This window comes from Caretta caretta, chromosome 8 (assembly GCF_965140235.1).
Source record: "Caretta caretta isolate rCarCar2 chromosome 8, rCarCar1.hap1, whole genome shotgun sequence".
Taxonomy (NCBI): Eukaryota; Metazoa; Chordata; order Testudines; family Cheloniidae; genus Caretta; species Caretta caretta.
In genome coordinates, this window is record NC_134213.1 from 92,314,774 (window position 1) to 92,336,440 (window position 21,667).

The 21,667-nt window shown below is 37.8% G+C and overlaps 1 protein-coding gene across 6 annotated transcripts in view; it reads right to left on the bottom strand.

Moving 5' to 3' along the window:
* The window catches only part of PATJ (PATJ crumbs cell polarity complex component), a 211,293-nt gene that overhangs the window by 28,635 nt on the left and 160,991 nt on the right, over positions 1-21,667 (bottom strand). For all 6 annotated transcript variants that reach the window (XM_048861224.2, XM_048861229.2, XM_048861225.2 and 3 more), the window contains 4 exons: positions 21,170-21,244; positions 20,549-20,666; positions 18,950-19,086; positions 2,831-2,914 (listed from right to left, as the gene is read on the bottom strand). In XM_048861224.2, the coding sequence (XP_048717181.2) occupies positions 2,831-2,914; positions 18,950-19,086; positions 20,549-20,666; positions 21,170-21,244 (414 nt within the window). The remainder of the gene's footprint in view (positions 1-2,830; positions 2,915-18,949; positions 19,087-20,548; positions 20,667-21,169; positions 21,245-21,667) is intronic.

The window sequence follows — 21,667 nt, forward strand, 5'->3', positions numbered from 1 at the left end:
GATACTCCTAAAAAATTATGCCACCAATTTACAGTGCTGAGCTTTACATATTCAACTGTGAGCTTTCCTACGATGCCTTGTACTGGGTCACCTCAACTTGAAGTGAGATGTACTCTTTATGATAACTCGGTCCTGGCCTCTCCTGGCCAGAAAGCTGTTAACTGCTGGCTTTGTAGTGTTCACTCTTGTCTATTGAACAATGGGGAGAGACAACCAAACTCAATTCATTTACATTCATAAAACTACTTCCACTCCTAGTATCAGAGGTGAAAGTGTTATCTTTCTCCTCTGCACATTATACATTTCTGTTGCTTCTTTGCTGGTATGAATGCTGAGATTCCCCCGCAACATCACAATACTGAAGAACAGGAAAAAATAAGGAAAAAATTAAGTACTGGCTGGAAACTAGATCTTTTCTCATCTGTGGTAAGAGAGCATTATTTTCTAATTCTCATTAGTAGATTCACTAGCTTCAAATGTAAACTTACAAAAAAGTTAGGAAGTGACAATATCTTAGCTTTGAAGAAGTTGCTATTAGATGATTATTTTGCTTTGTTCCAATAGATGGCACACAAGACCACTACAGAAGCTCTCAGTTAAGCTTCTCGACCTAAGATTGAGCTTGAATGGTGCACTGGGTCTGAGCAAATTTAGAAGTACTCAGAAAGTACTGAAACTTGAAATTCTGATTCTAGATCTAGCCAAACCTAATATCTGTATCAATATCCTTTAAAGTAGGCTTTGCAAAATTCAATTTTTATTTTTGCATAATTTCAATGGATATCCATGTTTATTTTTAAACTTTTTTAAATAACATCAATTTAAATTTTCACAGTTGCACAAAATTATGAGTTTTACGCATCCTCCCCCCCCCCCCAATTTTTTTTTATCTATTTAAAATTTTCACAGATGCAGAAAATGTGGGGGAGGAGAAGAAGGGGGAGTGAAAGAGAGAAAATAATTATTTAATGACAGTAGACACTGAGATTCAAAGCGTTAAGGTTTTATACATGGTAATACACAAATTGTCATCATCACATGTCCAATTATACAAAGTAAATATCTTTAAATCAAACTCTAATAAATTCTCAAGCAGCTTTTTTGTTACTTTGCCTATTTGTAAATTTCGATTACCATCAATGGAAATATTCTTTCCTCGGTTTGTGTATATATGGCGAAATTGACATTTACAGATAAAAATCTAATCCTTCCAAGCCTACTTTAAACCATCTTCAGATTATCCGCTCTGTGCATTCATTTACTTGTCATGTATTAAAAAATTCTAGTGTGTAAAAATTTCAAGGTTTAATAGGGAAGATGAAACAGTAATTGTATAAAGGTATACTACAGTAATTATAGAATGTAATACTAACACGTAAATACAATAGTGTATATTTTTTATAAGTTACTATGCAGGGGAAAAGGTTCTTTGTACTCCTAATCATACTGTAGTCATATATTAATCATAAAATACACTAAGTTCATTAATTCCAAATAGGATGCATACTTTTATGTATATGCTACACATCCCTATATTTTTCTTTACACAGCCATGTCTGCACATGTTGTACATTTGCCTCATTAGAGCAGCTTTAAAGGTTACAATTCATACAAACATTATGGCATACACACATTTGCACCTTCCTGCATGGTCAGTGAAGAATTTATTAACCTTCTCCATTTTTAATCACATGGTTAATAATCACATGTTGTTAAGACACAGTTGTTTATAAAATGAAAATAAATATAACCTTAACATAAAAAAAATATTTTCTGTGCAAGAGTTGTAAAAACAACTCTAAGTGCCCTCACTATTTTTCTAACCCCATGCACTACAGCAAAATGGGTGTGCTGGGAATTTGTCCTGATCTGACAGTGAGACACTAAAAACAGCTGCACTAGAACCACCAGAGACTGACTCAAGTCTAATTTGCAGTCAACAACATCCCTTTCTTAACCCTCTCTAACCCTTTCCAACTGTCTCTAACAATTATGGTGTCAGTCTTTTTATTACGTTAAGTTACAAATAAAATTGTCTGGTGACCACGTGCATACAGAACAACTAGGCAATCAAATTACTCTAATTATATAAGCAAAATACAAGCCTAAGGGTTTGACACCACAGATTAAGCTCCATAGGTCAGCCTGCATGAATAGTTTGGAATCACTCTGCAGTCACCCACTTATTTGCACAGTATCCTGCAAAGCTCAGCTTTAATGCCCATGTATAGTTACAGTTAGACAATACATTAAAAAATAAACTATAAACTCTCCATTTTTCTCAGTATAATGCTTTAAAAGGCTCTGGGGTCCAGAGAAAACATCAAGCTTATAAAAAGGGTAATAAAAACGGTACACATTTATAATTATGTTGATTATTGATGAAACATATACACTGACGATTATTAATCTGTTGAAGATGTTGTACTAATGCTGATCAGAATTACAAGGACATGCTCTACATATATATTGCAGAACATAAAAGCATAACAAAGGTACTAAGAGGTTACACTATAAATAAAAGATTAAACAGATGATTCTTAACTATTGTACATTCGTACATGGCATTGATGTAACTCAAAACTATCTTGTCTGATAAAATGTAATATATTCTCAATCTGTAATTGGCAGTTTATAGCAGTTTGTGAAAAATTATTTCCTGGGATTTCTTACTGGAGAAAAAAAGCTTTATGAACATAGTGTAACTGGTTTCAGAGTGGTGTCTTCATTACAAGGATCAGAATCTAATAAATGGTTAGAGTGGTCCCCTGAAGAAAGCAATTTTGGATTAAATACAAAGTTATTTAAATAGGCTTCATAATTAATTTACCTCAAGAATCTGATCACCAGCCCAGAGTCGGCCATCTCTAGCTGCTGCCCCTTCTTCATAAACTTCATGTATAACTATAGCATCCTGTAGAAACAAAATTCTCTCCATTAATTCTCATCCATTGCAAAAGTTTCTTAAAATTATAGTTACTCATCCACATCACGCAGCAGATAATTGAGTACCACTATATTCAAAAGACAGCATTCCATGATTTAGTTGATGTGAAGACAAGTAAGGCTATGCTACAGATTTTTAATATGTGAGGATAAGAACATTATTACACCCACTCATCTGCTATCATCTACATTTTGGAGAAAAATATTTTGCTCACCACTTCAGAGTAGTACTTCTTACTAGGTTTCTATAATTTTTATCCATTGGCATCAGCACATATGAACTCTACCTGAACTGGTGCATTAATATCATTTACTTTTTTATGACATAATTTAAAACCAGACTTTTCTGAGTTATGAGTATTTTTAAGGGTTTGGCATAGATGCTTAACATTAGGCAGGAACTTGATGCCTTGTAGTGAATAAGGTTGGTTAGATCTGCAAGAAATGAAATCCAGAAGAAATGAACAATGGTAAATACTAGTTTATTACTGAGGTTGGAAACTGTTGGCCGTGGCAGATGTAGTTCAGGGAAGGTTTCAGTGATACACTCTTATTGCCAGCAGTAGATGTCCCCAAAGAAAAAGCATTACAAAGAGCATTTTCTTATTTTGCTAGTGCTTTCTTTTTGCATTGCTTCCTCTCACCCCCAACCGATAGGCCAATACCCCACTACAGTATGTCTTAAGCTGCAGTTCCGACAACTAGCCTCATCATCAAAAAGATGTGCCATTTTATAGTGTGTATATAAAACTTTTCTTCTTTCCTTGTCCTCTCCAAACACAAAACACTGAAACTCAAAGAATCATCGGCTGCAACAATGCAGCTGATAATCATGTGTAGTGATCTCAGATGGGAGGGTATCAGATACCCATCTCTCGAGTAGATGAGGCCTACAAAAATGTTATAGTTTCCAAGTCCCTTTATCGGCCCAACATATTGTAAACAAACAGTCTTTCTCCAAGCTTTGTAACAACAGGCTGTAAGGTAGCAAAGTGCAGACCCTGCTTTGCAGTCCCTTCCTGATTGCATATAAGCAGGAAACAGCTGCTGTTGGTAGCATATAAAGTGTGTTCATGTTTTTAAAAACATTTTTAGATGCTGCCTATGTACATCACTCATCTCAAGGTTACATGACAAGAGAAAAGTATCTTTGTGTGATACTTTATTGGCACACACACGTAGCGTAACCTGAACGGGAGGTGGGTGGGAAATCAAATGCCTTAAGGCTAATCCTGTGATAAAGAAAACATCCAGAAGCTTCCTCCATTTTAGTCTCACTACTGCTTGTTTTAATGATGTAGACCTGTATTTACAATGACTCTGCTCTTATTGAAGCACAGAATCATTATCAAACTCTGTTCTCTGATAAATATACACCATTTATCCAGAGCAAAGCTGGAAAGGAGGCTTTTCATCTTGCTGAAGCTCCTGGGATGATGCTGACAAACATCCTAATCTGAAGCTGGTCATGTGAGGAAAAGTCAGCAGAGTCTTGTGCGTCTGCAGTACACAGCAACAGGTTCATTTTTAGAGCTGGCTGGGAATTTTTCAAGGAACTTGTTTAAAAAAAAAAAAAGAAAAAAAAATCAGAACATGAACCAAAACTATTTGCAGGGAAGGTCAGTTGAGATGTTCAGATTAATCATTTTTAAAAGGTCAAAATCAGACGATTGACCTGATCTGAAGGTGGTGTTGCTGTTGCTATTTTGAGATGTTTATTTCATGAACATTTTCAAGATTGATTTTTTTTTTTTGTCCTGAGTTAGGACAGAGAATTTTTTCAAAATACCAGCATTCTCAAGGGATGGGAAAACTGTTTCCCACCCAACTCTACTCAGACACAGAGGAGCAATAGTAGGGAGATTTACAGCAGATACACAGCACAAGATATGCAGTCTGGGCAGGGAGTTGAAACTCAGATTTCTAAATACAACTTTTCTTTTTACCATGCCATAGCACAGTACGAGCACTCACAATCCTAATCAGGATTATGCCTCAGTGCCCTAGGCATTGTACAAACACATGGATAAACACACTTTGTATCTGGAGAACTGATTTAAGGATTGGAGATAAACGTGTATAAAACATTGCCATTATCACAATTTTAAAAAAATACTTCATTAGAAACTTTGAATACTCAGGTTTCAGAGTAGCAGCTGTGTTAGTCTGTATCCGCAAACAGAAAAGGAGGACTTGTGGCACCTTAGAGACTAACCAATTTATTTGAGCATAAGCTTTCGTGAGCTACAGCTCACTTCATCGGATGCATTCAGTGGAAAATACAGTAGGGAGATTTATATACACAGAGAAATTGAAACAAAGGGTGTTACCATACAGACTGTAACAAGAGTGATCAGGTAAGGTGAGCTATTACCAGCAGGAGAGCGGGGGGGGGGGGGGGGGGGAGGAGGAAGAGGAGGGGTCAGGGAACCTTTTGTAGTGATAATCAAGGTGGGCCATTTCCAGCAGTTGACAAGAACATGTGAGGAACTGGGGGGTGGTTATTCCACAGTTCCTCTAGTGTGAAGTACTTTCTGACTTTGATAATACTTGTTGTAGGGCGATGGTAGTGTTGTCTATACCTTAGTTTGCCTAACAATTTCCGTTGTAAGACCCTGTATTCAATTCCTTTTGTGTAGTTTGTGTGTGTGTGCGCGCGTGTTCAATCTAAGGGCAGCATTCACAGTTCCTCCTAAAACCAGCTAGCCCAGTCAGAGTTACCAACCTTCCCCAATATTATTGCATACAAATCTCCAGATATCTAAAAACACTACTGATATCACCCTCTTTCTTGAAGGCTTAGATTTAGGAAATGTCAAAAACTATTAGCCTGAATCACTTACATTCATTATTTGAGAAAGCAGTGGGGTCGCCAATCGGTTTCTAACTGGTGTTCCTGCACGTTAGAACTTTAAGTGGGCTATATAGTCACAATTTATACTATAATAAAAAGAACACTGTTGTCATTGCTACACTTATTCTGATAAAGAACTTTCTAGATTTAAAAAAATGCATTCGACCTGCCAAAGTCTTATTTTTCTTACATAGTCTTAGCCAGATGATTTTCATCAGACTTGTCAAGTAGATGAAAACAACTTGAACCAATGGATTCTGATTGCACAGTCAAGATTTTAAAACAGCACTAAGGAAGAAAGTAAAGAGACTGGTCTTACTTAACTTACAGTTCTAAACAAACAGTAATCATTCCTCCTATTGTTTCTGGGCTTGGTCCAAAGTATATTGAGCTCTATGGTAGTCTTCCATTGTCTTCAATGGACTTTGGATCAGGCCTTATCTGCACAGAGTATTCTATTATACTGTTTTGACCATACATGTAAAATTATCAAAACACATTTAAGTTACAGATAGGGATTGTCACTATTATAGCTAATATTTAAAAAGCTGTTTACATATTATATGCATGCTATATAGGTGTCTTACGTTCTGTCTTGGGCTTGTGCACGATCCTATTCTAGCCATCTAACAACTGAATGGCAATCTGTAATGATTCTCTTAATGTACAAAGACAGGTTTCAGAGTAGCAGCCGTGTTAGTCTGTATTCGCAAAAAGAAAAGGAGTACTAGTGGCACCTTAGAGACTAACCAATTTATTTGAGCATAAGCTTTCGTGAGCTACAGCTCACTTCTGTAGCTCACGAAAGCTTATGCTCAAATAAATTGGTTAGTCTCTAAGGTGCCACTAGTCCTCCTTTTCTTTCAATGTACAAAGATATCAGGGTTATCAACTATACTACACATCTTGTGGTCCCAAGAACAGAAGCCATGATCTATGGATACCAAAACAAAAACCACAGCTACCGAAGGAGAACATCTACCGAAGGAGAATGTCAACTTGCTCTTCGTCAGAGCTTTAAACGTCTGAGGGCCAGCCACCCGAAGGCACTATACTGCTGCAATGCATTTATTTTCTGATTGAGATTTCTTATATTTATAAAGGAACATATGTGACGATACACACATATTTTTGGTCTGCACTATTTTCTTCAAAACAATCTGCATTTTACTAGAACCACACTGTAAGGGAAGCATGTCACCCTATGTGTGAACAAAAATACTGAAGAGGAGCTCTGGATAAGCTCAAACGCTTGTCTCTTTCACCAACAGAAGTTGGTCCAATAAAAGGTATGACCTCATCCCTCTCATATCCTGGAACCAACACAACACTGCAAGCAACAAAAATACTATATATTTAGAGCCTGATTTTCAGAGCTAGTAAGCATCTGCAGCTCCCGTTGGCATTATGGGTGCTCAGCACTTACCCCTTTCAAAAAATTGAAAAGTTTTTTTTTAATAACAAGAAGCTCAAAAATATATCAGGTAAAAGGTTCCTTAAAATAAGATTTTTTTTTGCTACAAAATACACACTGCTTTGGGGGGCAGGGAGGGAGAAGTGCCACTAGATGTTTTAATCATTGTGTATTTTGACAATGCATGCTCCATTAATCTCGGAACACTATACAAATCAGAAAGTGAAATACTATTTAATAGCTTTCATGTATGATAGAAGGGTACATGCCAGGATATGCAAACAGCAGTGCTCCATGTTAGACAGGAATTCTTTAGACTTCTGCCATTTTAAAAATCCATATTTATGGAACCAAGAGTAAAAGGTGATGGGAATATCTTGAAGCCAAGGGAAATTACAGCAAGAGAACGGTTACTTACTTTATAGTAATTGTGGTTCTTCAAGATGTGTTGTTCATAGATTTGACCCTTAGTCCGCATGTACACAAGATCAGATTCTCTTTGGCCACTGGTGTCTATTGGGACTGCACCAGTGCCCTGCGTGCCCTCACGCCCACTCTACCTGAGGGCATAAAAAGTCAATGGGCCCAACCACCCCTCAGTTCTTTCTTCAGTGCAGAATCTCATAGGAATAGGACTCCATAGTGGTGGGGGAAGGGTTATGGATTCTGTCCTAGAAGAACCACAGTTATTGTAGGTAAGTTACCTTTCCATCTTCTTTCAGTGATTGGCCGCACAGATTCCACTCTTGATGACTAACAAGCGGTTGTCTATTTACTTGAACATGGGTAAGAGGAAGTCCTACTCGAATAGTGACTGCAGGACAGCCCTCCCAAAATTGGCATCTGATCTGGAAACCTATATGAGGGAATAGTGAGTGGTAAATGTGTGGCTCAAGCTCCACATAGTTGCTCTACACATCTCAGATATGGGAATACTCCCTAGACAGGAGGCTGCCTGAGCTCTAATGCACTGAGGTCTAATATGGCTCGGGGGAATCTTTCCTGGATAATTCATAGCATATTCTTGTGAAGTCAAAGACCCGCTCGCATAACCTCTATGTGGATATAGGTTGCCTCTAGACTCTGGCAGCAAAGGTCATAAATAGCCTGTATGTATTCTTGAAGGATCTTGTTCTGTCTGGATAGAATGACCATGCTCTCATTACATCAAGTGTGTGAAGCTTTGCTTCACCCAAGGAAGAGTGAGATTTAGGAAAGAAAACCAGAAGGTGAATATGTTGGTTCATATGGTCAGTGAAGAGAGAACAATTGGTCAGAGATCCCCATATATCTGGGCCTGGAAGTCTAAAAACCAAAAATAGTACAGGCATCAGGGAATGAACATAGTTACCCACAGGCTGTCCTAGCTAATCTTTCAGAGAAGCTGTGTGACTGTGGAAAGATGGGTGAAATCAGCTTCCTAAACAGGAAAAGCTCTGATCTGGTGAGCCCACAGGCTCGAGAATCACAGACAATTGTGGGGCAATGTCACCAGCTGTTCTGACACAAGCCATCTACAGTTAGGCTTATCCCATCAGTGGTAGACCTGAAACTCTACGTTTGTGGGTTGAGACTCCAACAATCATTTGCTGAGAGCTAATGACAACTGAGTTAATCCCTTTGCAATATTTCTTTCCTCCTGCTCAGAAGGACAAGAAATGGCATTGTGACCACGAGCCTCTTCCCAATGCAAGTTGGCAGCAAGATATTTGTAAACGTTTGGAGGCAATGGGGAAGGAAAAAAAACAAATGCAAGGATCATGAAACTAAAATGCACCCCACTAATAAATGACAGTCATCCTCTTTCAAAAGATTCAAAAGAAGTCACCTGGCAGGTAGGGAGATAAGAAGGGATTAATGGGGCAAGGTCTCCACAGAGAACTACAGCTTATGGAATCACTAGTTGAAGAAGCACAGCTCCAGGATTCTGCAGAAGCCTCAATCTGTGTCAGGTCCAGGAAACACTGGAAGTAAAATACCAGGCTCAGTTGGCTCAGAGGACTATGAGATATTGGGGTTCTGGAGGAGGGGTGAAAGGGAGGAACACCTCATTTCAGTCAGCCTGCTTGCTCAAGCTGAAGGATGGAGTTTTGGGGGAGATGCAAGGGAATGAGCCCTGCCTGCAAGAACTGAAGCAGAAAAGAAAGACCAAGCTGGCCAAGAACAAAAGAGGAAGTGAAGAATACTAAGGAAGAGAAGGAAGTGGAGAGAAGAAATCCTCCACTTCCAGAACCTTGGCCTAGACAAGGGAGGAGGCCTGAACTTCTGATGAAGAGGCTTCTTTTGCTGACACCAAATGGTCCTTGGTTACCTTGTCCAGATAGTCCCTGAAAAGCTTCATCCCCATAAAAGGGATGTCAGTTAATTGTGATTTGCCCTGTCTCCAATGTGTTGTTCTAGTCTCTGAGCCAGATATCCAGATGGACCATCAGCACAACCTCCATAAGATCTAGCCACCACTTTGGCACTATCAAGGGTATCATCACAGAGATAAAAAACATATTTGGCTTCTTTGTGTCTGAATCCTTTTTCCATTACCGCTGTCTATATTTTAGTTCTTTCTCTCCTAGTGAAGAGAGAGAGGAGGTGGCAGAGCTGGAGGGCTGAGACAGGTGATCCATGCCGCCACTATCAGAAGACAAAAGCTGGAAGGAAGTAGGTAGACTCCTGCTGATAAGGTTTGTCACTTATGGTAAGAGTTAACTCCTTGCTTCCCAAGAAGTGCAGTTACTTGCATTTCCCGCGGACAAACAATGGGAGAAAAGAGGTATACAACAAATACAACTGTATGGGATGAGAACAGGAAAATAAATGTCTAAAAATATATGATTAATGTTTGACACATTACTTACTATGTCTCAGATTTAAAGAACAATACTATAGAATTTCTTAACTCAGAGGTTTTTAAAATAAACTAATTCCCAGAGGCTCTCTTAAAGGCAGTATTTTATGTCTTACAACTTCTTGTTACTTAGTCACAAGTAGACTTTATTGATATAAAATATGTAATATGTGAAGTATTCTATATGAAATGGAGCATTTCCCAAAAGGGAACTATGGATAGTAAACTATACACATGATAATGTGAGCAATCTTTTGTTTAATATTCATAGTCTTATGAGGAAATACTTTTATTCTGATTTGATTAACTGATCGTACTGTTTGCCTAACCCAGAATAACACATTTCAAACAAATTCACTATAGAGTAAAGTATATTGCAGCCAATAAACATAGCTATTAAAGTTGATAAAGAGGGCAGGACCCTCCAATGATTAGTAGTACTATAGAATTACAGGCACATCCACTCACCCAAGGCAAGTAAAATATCATTAATTGTTTCATTATCATTAATCATCACAGTAAAGGGAGAGAAAACAGATTTTGTGCCTGACCTTATAAATCTGTCATTACACTTTTAAAAGCTGGTTCATGGATAACAATAGAAGTCAACTGGTTGCATGAAGGGTGTCAGTGAAGAATTTGGCCCCATATCAGGATTTTTCCATAATTTAAAATAAATCCAGCTGCTGGTTACTTGTAGGCAGAGGAAGTTACACCAAATAAACTTTGCTATATAGGAGTATTTGTTTCTAAATTCACAGATCTAAATGTAACCCAGAAGACAAAAGTTCAGCAAGAGCAACCAGAGGCTGATTAATAGTAAAATGCCTACCTCATGTAAGTAGTATATTTAACGTACAATGCTGTATGCAGAATCCTTTCCAGAACCCAGATGCTTTGCAATGTCTAACATTCACAAAGGATTAACAGATACCCAAAATGCAAAGCCAAAACACTACTGTAATAAAACAGGCAATATAATGTAAAAATGTATTACGGTGTTAACAAAAATATTTTTCGTTTCACAATACTGAAAAACTTTTCTACAGAAGGTCAAGAAAAAAATCTGTTTCCTATTTAAGTACAAACCCCTGCATGAAATGTTCACTTGCCAAGTTCCATTTAAAAAAAAAAAAGGTTAACCCACAACTTCAATATGAATATAATTGTTCATGCTAAAATATAGATTTATTTTAAGGAAATGGATAATATTTGTATTACATGTTATGGGCCTCTATAGTTACATCTGGTCCATATTTATTCAAATTTTATTCAGCTTGCATAATATTTTTGCTTACAGTTATATTCATTAAGATCAGAAAAGCTTAAACTTGAAAATTCAATAGCACTATTCATTAACATTCCTTCAGTCTGCAGTCACAGACATTTGCAAACTCTTCTTTGATTTTGAAATAATAAAACTAAGGTAATAAGATGTTTAGTATAAAAATATATGACTTAAGTAAGAATGATAGAAAGAGCTATGAATCACATGCCAAAGCAAACCAAAGTTTTTGAAAATGTATATATGCTCACTTTAGCGGGAATAATAGAAGTGCAGGACCATGCACAAAATTTTAACACTCTCACTCTCATTTTTTTTAATTAAATTAAAATTGTGAAGGAAAATACCCAGGACACAATGTATATCATAGGGTAGATCAGATGCATGAAAGTGTATGAGACATGAAGCCAAATGCCAAGTTGCTTCAGCTACCTGTGAAGCACAGCTATTCCTGAAGTCACTTTTGAGATGTCCTATTGCTTTTGAATAGCTTTAGCTTAAATTTGGTCATTGGTTTGTGTTCTTGAAAGTGACTGACCCTCTAAAGGCAGACACTTCTTGGCAAGATAGAGCTCTTGTGAAGGATACAGTTTACTAAGGCTATCAAGTATATGATCTGCAACACTTGTTTATTTTGACTCCTCTTTGTGATGACTTGTATGTAAGTTTTCTTGTTGTGGGTCAATATTCATTAGGAGCAAGGATGAACCCACCAATCTCATTTTTACATTATCCATTCAAGAAACCAATCCTATTCTCCAAGTCAAAGGCGTTAATGCAGCTGATATCAAATTGCCTCGTATTTTATAAATTTGATGATAAGACTAACAACTCACAATTAATTCACTTATATGGGATACCTGTCCAATTTGCAATCTACACTGGCCCATCTGAACCATTTTACACAACTACACAATTAAGTTAGCCCACACCGAGGCAAAACTATCCAGAATGCTGAAGAATTTTCTAACTGCTTGAAACATCAAAGGCACTATCAACTTACAGTTTTCTATCTCCATTAGCATGTTCCTACAGAACCATATTTTAAAGTTAAAGTTTAGAGAAATTACATTAAGTTTAAACAAGGTTCTATAGGAGGGTGCTAACAATATTAAATGAGACTAGTATCTTATTTAAACATAGCTTTCAAAGTTTCTACCTATTGGCACAAAGATTAAAGCATCTACCGTATAATTCTATTTAATGATTACTGACAACCTTGACTACCTGTTGATTAGCAGTATACTTCATAGACTGAAAACTAAAAAGAATGAGATGAACTTATGTCTTCCTTCCCTGAGTGCACATCATTCGGCAAAGAGATGGAAATAATTCTCGCATTTAAGTTAACAGTAAACATTCCCATTAACTTTAATGGTGCCCCCCAAAAGCACATAGTATTTAAGAAGTTTATGTAAATCCCAGAAGTATGATCACAGATACTTAATTCACACAGACTTAAAAAAAACAAACCACCTCATTGATGCATTAAGAATTCACAAAGGCCAAGAGGATGATGCCTTTATGACTACTTTTTGTTCCCAATTGCATTAGTTAATCTAAGGACTCGGAACAGGTCAACTCATGAGACTGATCAACATTTTTAGAAGTACTCTTTTCCACATATGATACAGTATCACAGTAGCATGCTTGTATATGTATATATTTGATATCCAGGTATAGCTATAACAACATCAGACAGAGCCAAGAGGCAAATATTTTACTGCCTACAAATCTCTAGTGTCATTAACCAGACCCAAACTTTCATTAGTAATAATAATTAGCACTTATAACTTTTTACTTTTAAATCACATCAAAAGCATTAATTCATGAAACAACCCAAGAGGTAGATATTATCTCCATCTTGGAGACAGGGAAAACTAGGTGTGAAAAGGGAGTAAGTGATTTCCTGAAAATCCACAGAACTTTCCAAGCCATAATTAGAAGTAACTTCTGGCTTCCAGTGTTCAAACTGCACCTATCAGTTAAGTATGACATTTTAGTTACACCCATCAGATGCCTATAAAAGCATGGTTCAGAAATTAAAATTAAATATTTTACCCTCAAAACCACATCGGCTTCTTCTCTTGGATAATTAAAAAATAATTAAAACGTAAGATTTCTATAGCCATTTTTGTTTACAGTTTCATTCATTGTGTAATGGTACAAAGTGTTAATAGTCTAATATTTAGGAGCAATATATTACTACTATCCTCAGGGGAACAATAGTATTCTCTTCATCAGTAGAGTAACTCAACAAATGTATTCCATTAAAAATAAATTTTAGCACTAGCTCTTATTAGGGATTGTACAGAAAACCTCCAAAACTTCAACTGAGTGTAACCGATGTAGTCATTTGCAAACAGCCTGAAAAAATGGCTTTAAGAGGTGTGAACTTGCTTTCAAAGTGGTGTTGACCCTGAAACTTAATGATGCCAACTTAAAAGTCAACAGTGTTAACTATTTCACTGCTGAACATTTTAGCAGAAACATTTCTCACCACCGTAAACCAACCTAAGGCTTCTCAGGGTGCTAAAAGCCCTAAACGGTCCCCTACCTGGTACCAATCCCTGCAGCTTGACTTCTTTCCAACAAATTCTACAGTGAAGATACTGTATGCATTTTCAAGAGTGCTCCTCGGTAAATTGAGAATTAAAAATGTTGGGGCACCATAAAATTAAACTTAATACTAAATTTGATTAACAGAGTACCCTTTTGGTTGTGTTTTTCATTTTCATATTTAAATCCATAAAAATGCTCCATTTTTAAAACTTTATCTGAAGCTGTCACAGAACTTCCAGCCTCACACACCACAGAATCCAGGCCCTTTAACACAGAATTTAGGTTAATGTTGCTGTGGTGTATGGGGCCTTGAGTAGGTGCTATGTAATGCCAGGGGGGTTCCTAAGGTTCTTTTGTTGTTCTTTACTCCCACACCCTAAATTAAAGGAGACTGTTTATATGACTTACTGGGAAGGAAAGGAGAAGCCTTACCACACTACTCTTACAGAATTCATTGCTGGCCAAATTCACACAGAGGCTTGCTGAATTTAACTGCTATAAAGGAGAGACCATGTGTTGAAGAGTTGCAATGTAAGATAAGTGGGAAAACCAGCCCTCAGAATGAAAAGAAATAACTACTCCTCCTTAAATGCCAGGAGAGCACCAAGAAGAGAAGACAGTCCCAGCAAAAATGCTGACAGACATTTCAATTTTTCCAAGGACAGTCCTGACTTCTCCAGATCTGTCCTCCCAATAATTACATTAGTTCTGCCCGGTGCACTCCTGCTTCCCCTTTGAGTGCAGCCAGAATACTCAATTACAATGCATTGACAAGTTTTTTTAAACAGAATATTAAGGTCTTCTTTTCAGTCGACTATATCTTAGTTAAGAAACTGCATTCTAATTTCCTGTGCAAATTAACCTCCCTGCAACATTCTGCCATATTTTTAATGCCTCTAGTTTGTGACTTTTGATGATATTCAAGGTTATAACTTAAAAGTCATAGAATGTGTTTCATTTTTAAGTGGTGCTTATTTTTGCAGGGCTGCCAGATTTACTGGCAGTATATCAAACTTAAAGGAGCTTCAAAATAATTTTTAACTGGACATTTCTACTCCATGACTGTTCACTGTTGTGGTTCACTAGGGTTAACAGTAAAAAAAACAGAGCAGCAAATGAGTAATTAAACAAATAATTTTGGCTGCAAATGTATTTAAAAACATATTGGGCTAGGTCTTCGCATTCTTACCCTACCTTTCTTTCTAGGTTAATTTAACAGCCCTAGCAAAAATACACAAGCTCTTCGTGGATCAGCTGTGATATTGGCACATCACAGTAATATTGTGAGCCAAGGTATATCACTCAAAAACCTATTCTTCACAACTCAATGACTACATAATTCCCCCCTCAAACGTTTCCACAAAGTTATCCACACACAAAACACATGGAGGATCAGCTGTAACTCTGAAGGAAAGGAAAGCAGAAATATGTGTTACCATCTCATTTTCTGAGAGGGTGGTGCAGAGGGGAATTTTTCAGCCGCTTCGATGTGAAAGGAAGTGCCATTTGCACAAGCCTGCTCTTGCTCTACCATTGCTTGCCTATCCCCATATAGAGTACATCTCTGGGACACCTACAATAGGTATCTCATTCCTACCTTCTACCTGTAGCATTTATACTCTAGGGATGAAAGACATCAACTCCCTATCTCTTTCAGACATGAGAGTGTACAGAGTAAATGGAGGCCTACAGGATAGTGCTCCTGTTCCCTTGCTCCCTGACCTCAAGAACTCCCATTGGCTGCATTTAAAAAAAATATATTTTTAAAGTATCAAATACAACCATGTTGTGCAAGCCAGCTTCAAATTAACTGCCCTACACTATGGAAAACTATGGGCCGTGGGCACAATTTCCTGTCACATAAATAGGACTGAAGTGGCTGCAGATATCTATGGCTCTGAGTATCAAATAACTCTCAAGTAGTGAAGCTACCAGTCAGTTATTTTGGCTTTACAAATATACAATTTACCCACCTATCCCACAGAATTGAAAGCAAAGGATGAAAAGAAGCATGGGACATACTAATTAGCTACCAGTTGTTCCACTCCTTTGTTCTCACCTTATATCCCACAGAGCCAGAGGGAGGAGGAGAAATTTTCCTAACAAACACAGGTGGTATTTCCCTCCACCAGCTCCTGGTTTTGTTTTATTATTCTCTCAGTTTTCACCATCACACTACTAAACAATTATTATCTCTTTGCCCTAGTGACAAACATGGCATCAAAATACTGAGGCCCAGGTCACCTGATGGTGTAAATCAGCTCTATTAACTGAGCTAAGTAAAATAAACCTGCTGAAGATCTGGCCCCTTTAGGGCTACAATTTGTCTGTAGTTATGCATATGCATGTCCCACTGAAGCGAAGAGAGATTGTGTGCATGTAACTGAAGAAAGAATCTCGTAGGTCCCCACAGTAAATTAGCAGACCAGACTATGGTCTAATAAGAGCAACTTGTTTACTATGAAGTAATACGGCATGCTTTTGAATGCTCAAAATGAACAAGATGAAGACCAGCTAAGATTCATTTTGGCAGGTCCTGTAACTCAAAAAAGAAAGTCAGACGTGTGAAAATTTACTTCATACAGATGAATTTCCCTATTGCTGGAAGCAAGTTGATAACTTTATAAATTGTTTTCTTTACAAATTTCTAGGTTGACACTTTAATAAATAATCTAACAAAACACAGAACCCAGTCTATAATAGCTACTGAAGTTACAGCACAGTGTTGTTTGTTTTTCTCCTGTTTGCGCCTCGGCAGAAACTTTATGTATTTCATTACTATGAAATTCTCAGGAAAGATTTACAATGGATTATTTATGACAGGGTGTCACTTGGAATTTGAAAACATTTAAATGAAGAAGCAGAGAGATGGCTCAATATAAAACCCCATATATGAATCCCCTGAGTTTTAGGGATCTTGATAAAATGGAACTTAGACATAAACTATCCCACACTTTTACAAAACCAAAACTGAACCAATGATGTTTGAAAAATTTGAACCAGCTCAACCCAGTTTTGCCGAACTCCACCTGAAGGAGAATCATTTATTGGAACCCTACACATTTTGGAGCTTCAGATAAATTCTGAACTACTTCAGATCTGGGTTCTAATATTATAAAACCAAGACATGGCCTACACTTTATAAAACAAAATCACCCAGTTGTGCCGATCCATCTCTCTCCCTCTCATTTATATTTTGCTTAAGATGCGACTTCCTCTGAAATGTTTCAAGTTGTACCTGCTGAGAGTAACAACAGACCTCACTGCTTAATGACGTATTACTATGTATTTTCTTGAATAATCGTATGTAAAGAGATTACAAAGCAACTCTATCAGCTTAACGCACTTTATGGCAAGATTCAAGATGACTCAATGCTCAGGCAGACTGCAACAGAGCTGTATACAGAGAACTCTAGACTCAATTTGCTGACACTAAGAATTTCATGTTGACAGTCTGTTAAATTATAGTCTTGTATCTCTCCGAGAAAGAGTGAAGAACTAAAATAGCAAATCACCTAGCACAAAGAAGGAAAAGGTTTAGGCTAGCCAGGGGTGCACGTAAGTTAGGGGACTTACCGGTATTCCAAAGTCCTGAGCAGGGGCATGGCCTCAACCGGAAGAGGCGTGGCCTTAAATCCCCAGGCCCTTTAAATCTTGATTTAAAGGGCCTGGGGCTCCATCTGCAGTAGTGGCAGCTGGGAGCCCGGGGCCCTTTAAAACATCCCCGAGCTACCAGCTGCAGAGGTGGCTGAAAGCCCCAGGGCTCGCTGGCGATTTAAAAGGGCCCAGGGCTCCAGCTGCCGCTACCACAGTGGAGCCCCGGGCCCTTTAAATTACTGATGGGCCCTGGGGGCTCCTGGCTGCCAGCGCTGTCCCGGGGCTCTGGGCTCTGGCAGAGCTTTAAAAGTGCCTGGGGCTCCACTGTGGTAGCGGCTGCCAGAGCCCTGAGCCCTTTAAATCCCCTCCGGAGCCCCACTGCCCAAGCCCTGGGGTAGCGACGGCTGGGCTCTGTCGGGAATTTAAAAGGCCCCGGGGCTCCAGCTGCTGCTACTGCCCCGGCCCTCTAAAATCCCTCCAGATCCCCGCCGCCGCTACCCCAGGGCTTGGGCAGCGGGGCTCAAGCGGGGATTTAAAGGGCCAGGGCGGTAGCAGTGGCTTGAGCTCCGGGGCCCTTTAAATCCCCGCCACCGCCCTGCCGCCACTACCCCAGGGCTTTAAATTGCCGTCTGGGAAAGCCGGTCCCGGTACAGCGCACCAGCTCTTGCCGGTACGCCATACCAGAGCATACCAGCTTACTTTCACCTCCGAGGCTAGCTAACCTTTTGAACTTGCATATTGATGATATACTTTAATGGTGCTGAATACAATACAAATTGGGATGGTACTGACAAAAAAAAAATCAAACTTTTTAAGCAGCATGGCTGGAGGGGTAGACTAAACAAAGGAACACACACAAAAGTAATAAAGTTATCTTTGTCAATCTGTGTCCAGCCTCAGGTGGTACTGACAGGGACTTAGTAGGTGTCCTGCTTAAACAGAGCACAAAATAAGCATTTATGTTTCTAACGTATGTAGGTATTAGCACAAAGCAAAGCCGTGACATTCATTTTGTGGTCCAGTCATGGACGTTTCAGATTAAATAATTTACAATTTCATTACTTTTTTAAAATGAGAGGGAGAAGGCTTATGTGTAAAATAAATAGAGCTCATTCTAGGAATAATAAAAGTGAGCAATGTGAATTCATCAAAACCTTTAATTTATATGGCTTAAATTGTAGAAAATGGGGTACATAGACAATTATGATGGTAATGGAAGATAGTGAAAATATATAGAACTGTCAATTTAAAAGGAAATAATGCATATTTAATCTTACATATCAGGCAAAACTACCAAATTTATTATGAAAGCAGCTGTATGCCATTCACAACACTGAATAATTTAGCAGAGGATTACTGGATATATGGTATTGCTTATTTCTAAATTTTCTTTTCCTTATTTTTTCTGCTTCTTAATTAAGGTAATGAATAATAGCTCAATAAACTCACAAGTGGAGTATCTTTCCCTCCAACAATGCTGAGACCAAGGCCTGATCGCCCCTTGGATATTTCTATAGTCATCTCTTGCCCAGGAACAATTGGGCATGTGGCTGGATCCACTGGCAACAGAGGTTGCAGTACATTGCCTAAAAACATTAGAAGAAAAAGAAATTAGTCAGCAATATTAAATGTACATATAATTGATCTAATAAGGATGCACATTAGTAATTAAAGAGCAAAAACTTTCTCAACATCCCTACACAGTCATGTTGGAGGAATACTGTAAAGACAACATCTGAGCTTAGAACTAACTATTAGAATCTGAGTTTAGAACTATTAGAATCTGGTGTGAAATTGACTTCAGAATTGAGATGTGACTTGTGTGATTTTGATCAGTATGACAAAACATGTTGCATTTGGATGTGACAACGCAGTGTCACGACAATGAAACACAGGGAATTTTTCAAGCTTAAATTCAGGATTTTTTTTTTAATCAACTTGTCACTTAGAACTAGACATGGTTCATATGCACTGTTGAAACACTTTTGTTCTGCAGCTGCAAAAGGCAACTATCCAAAACAACAGTGGCCCAAGATATTTGTGACACAAGAGCACTTCTGATATTACTGATGACCATCCTTTTGGCAAACAAAAACTAAACAATCTATGATCAAGTTCTTGTAGTTATTAATTATTATTATTACTACAATGGAGAAAAAACCCTACTGTTTACCAATGGAACAGGAAATCAATATGGAAAGAAAAATTCCTTCAAACTTTTAAAAGAGTATTAAATAATGGTGAAAATGTTTCAAACCTTTTTATATTAAAAAAAATTGTTAAATTGTTGTAAGCAAGACATGAAAAGTAATTCTTCCGCTCTACTCTGTGCTGATTAGGCCTCAACTGGAGTATTGTGTTCAGTTCTGGGTGCCACATTTCAGGAAGGATGTGGACAAATTGGAGAGAGTCCAGAGAAGAGCAACAAAAATGATTAAAGGTCTAGAAAACATGACCTATGAAGAAAGACTGAAAAAATTTGTTTTAAAAATTTGTTTTTGTTTAGTCTGGAAAAGAGAAGACTGAGGGAGGACATGATAACAGTTTTCAAGTACATAAAAGGTTGTTACAAGGAGGAGGGAGAAAAATTGTTCTTAACCTCTGAAGATAGGACAAGAAGCAATGGTCTTAAATTGTAGCAAGGGACGTTTAGGTTGGACATTAGGAAAAACTTCCTAACTGTCAGGGTGGTTAAGCACTGGAATAAATTGCCTAGGGAGGTTGTGGAATCTCCATCATTGGAGATTTTTAAGGGCAGGTTAGACAAACACTTATCAGGAATAGTCTAGATAATACTTAGTCCTGCCATGAGTGCAGGGGACTGGACTAGATGACCTTTTGAGGTCCCTTCCAGTCCTATGATTCTATGATTGACCCTTTGGAACATCAAAATAAAAAGAATAAAGCAAAACGTGCCTAAGGAGGACTAAAACAATCCCAGTTATAGCAGGATATTATAGCTCATTTTGACAGTACTTGCTATGATATTACTGGGTAACTTTGCCATTAATGTAAGCTATCTTGCAGAAAGAAATAATTGGTTCTCACTGTGGCTGGTGAACTCTGTCTCTGGAGAAAGATAAGAAGGTGTTGGTGCCAAAGATATCTCATGTAAACTGATGGGTACTTTGGTTGAAGACTTTGATTGTTTTAACTGATTGAGGACCTGAAAGGAGAAATCAAAATAGTTCAGTTGTTAAAATAAAAAAATACAAAGGCAGCATGTGCTGTTCTGAAATCAGCTGTAGCTATCGATTAAAGCAAAGTATGAAAATCTTTACATTAATTGGATTAGCAATAGAACAATTCAGTTTAAGAATATTTAATATTTTTAAAAGAGCCAAATTGGGTAGGTTTGATACTGTGAATCCAGAAATGCCTGCAAAGAAAGTCTGATGGAATTTCATTTGGTATAAGAGACTTATCTGTGTGAGACAACATTCTGAATTTTTAAAAACAGGAAACTGTATTCTTAACACAGTCTTGCATGACTATTTCTACATATTTAAAGAGAAGGATGTTTTTAAACCATTCAGTGTTCAAATAGGAATTAATTCAATCTCTTCTTGGTTATAGAAGAACCCTGGTTACGTAAATTGTAATACAACAAAAATTTCTTCAATTGAAATCCCCTCCCTCAACCTCACCCTCAAATACAAACACACATACATTTTCTGGAAGTTGCTCCACCAAATCCTGCTGATCTACCATCAACGTCTGTTTGTCAGCTTTGTTTCTGACATCCTAAACAGGGAAAAGGGTAACTTTATTAAAAAAAAGAAGTCACATCAGCTTCTTAATTAAATTTCTTCAAAACCAGAGATATCAAGGCTCTAATTCTGTAATGTGATACTATTTACACATGACACACAATTACACTATGGAACTTCTTTGCTAGTTCATGATGCTGAAGCCAAGAATTTAGGAGGACTGAAAGAAGAACTGGACATTTACATGTAAAACAAGATTATCCAGGACTATAAGTACTTAATTTAGATGCAATATAGAGGTTGGGGGGGGAAGAAAAGGGGATGAGCTTATGCCACATCTGTCTATTGTGGAGTCTCTTGCACCTTCCTCTAAAGCTTCTGGTACTAGTCTCTGTGGGAGACAGGTTACTGGATTAGATGGACCGTGTGTCTGGCAATTCACATGTTCCTATGTACC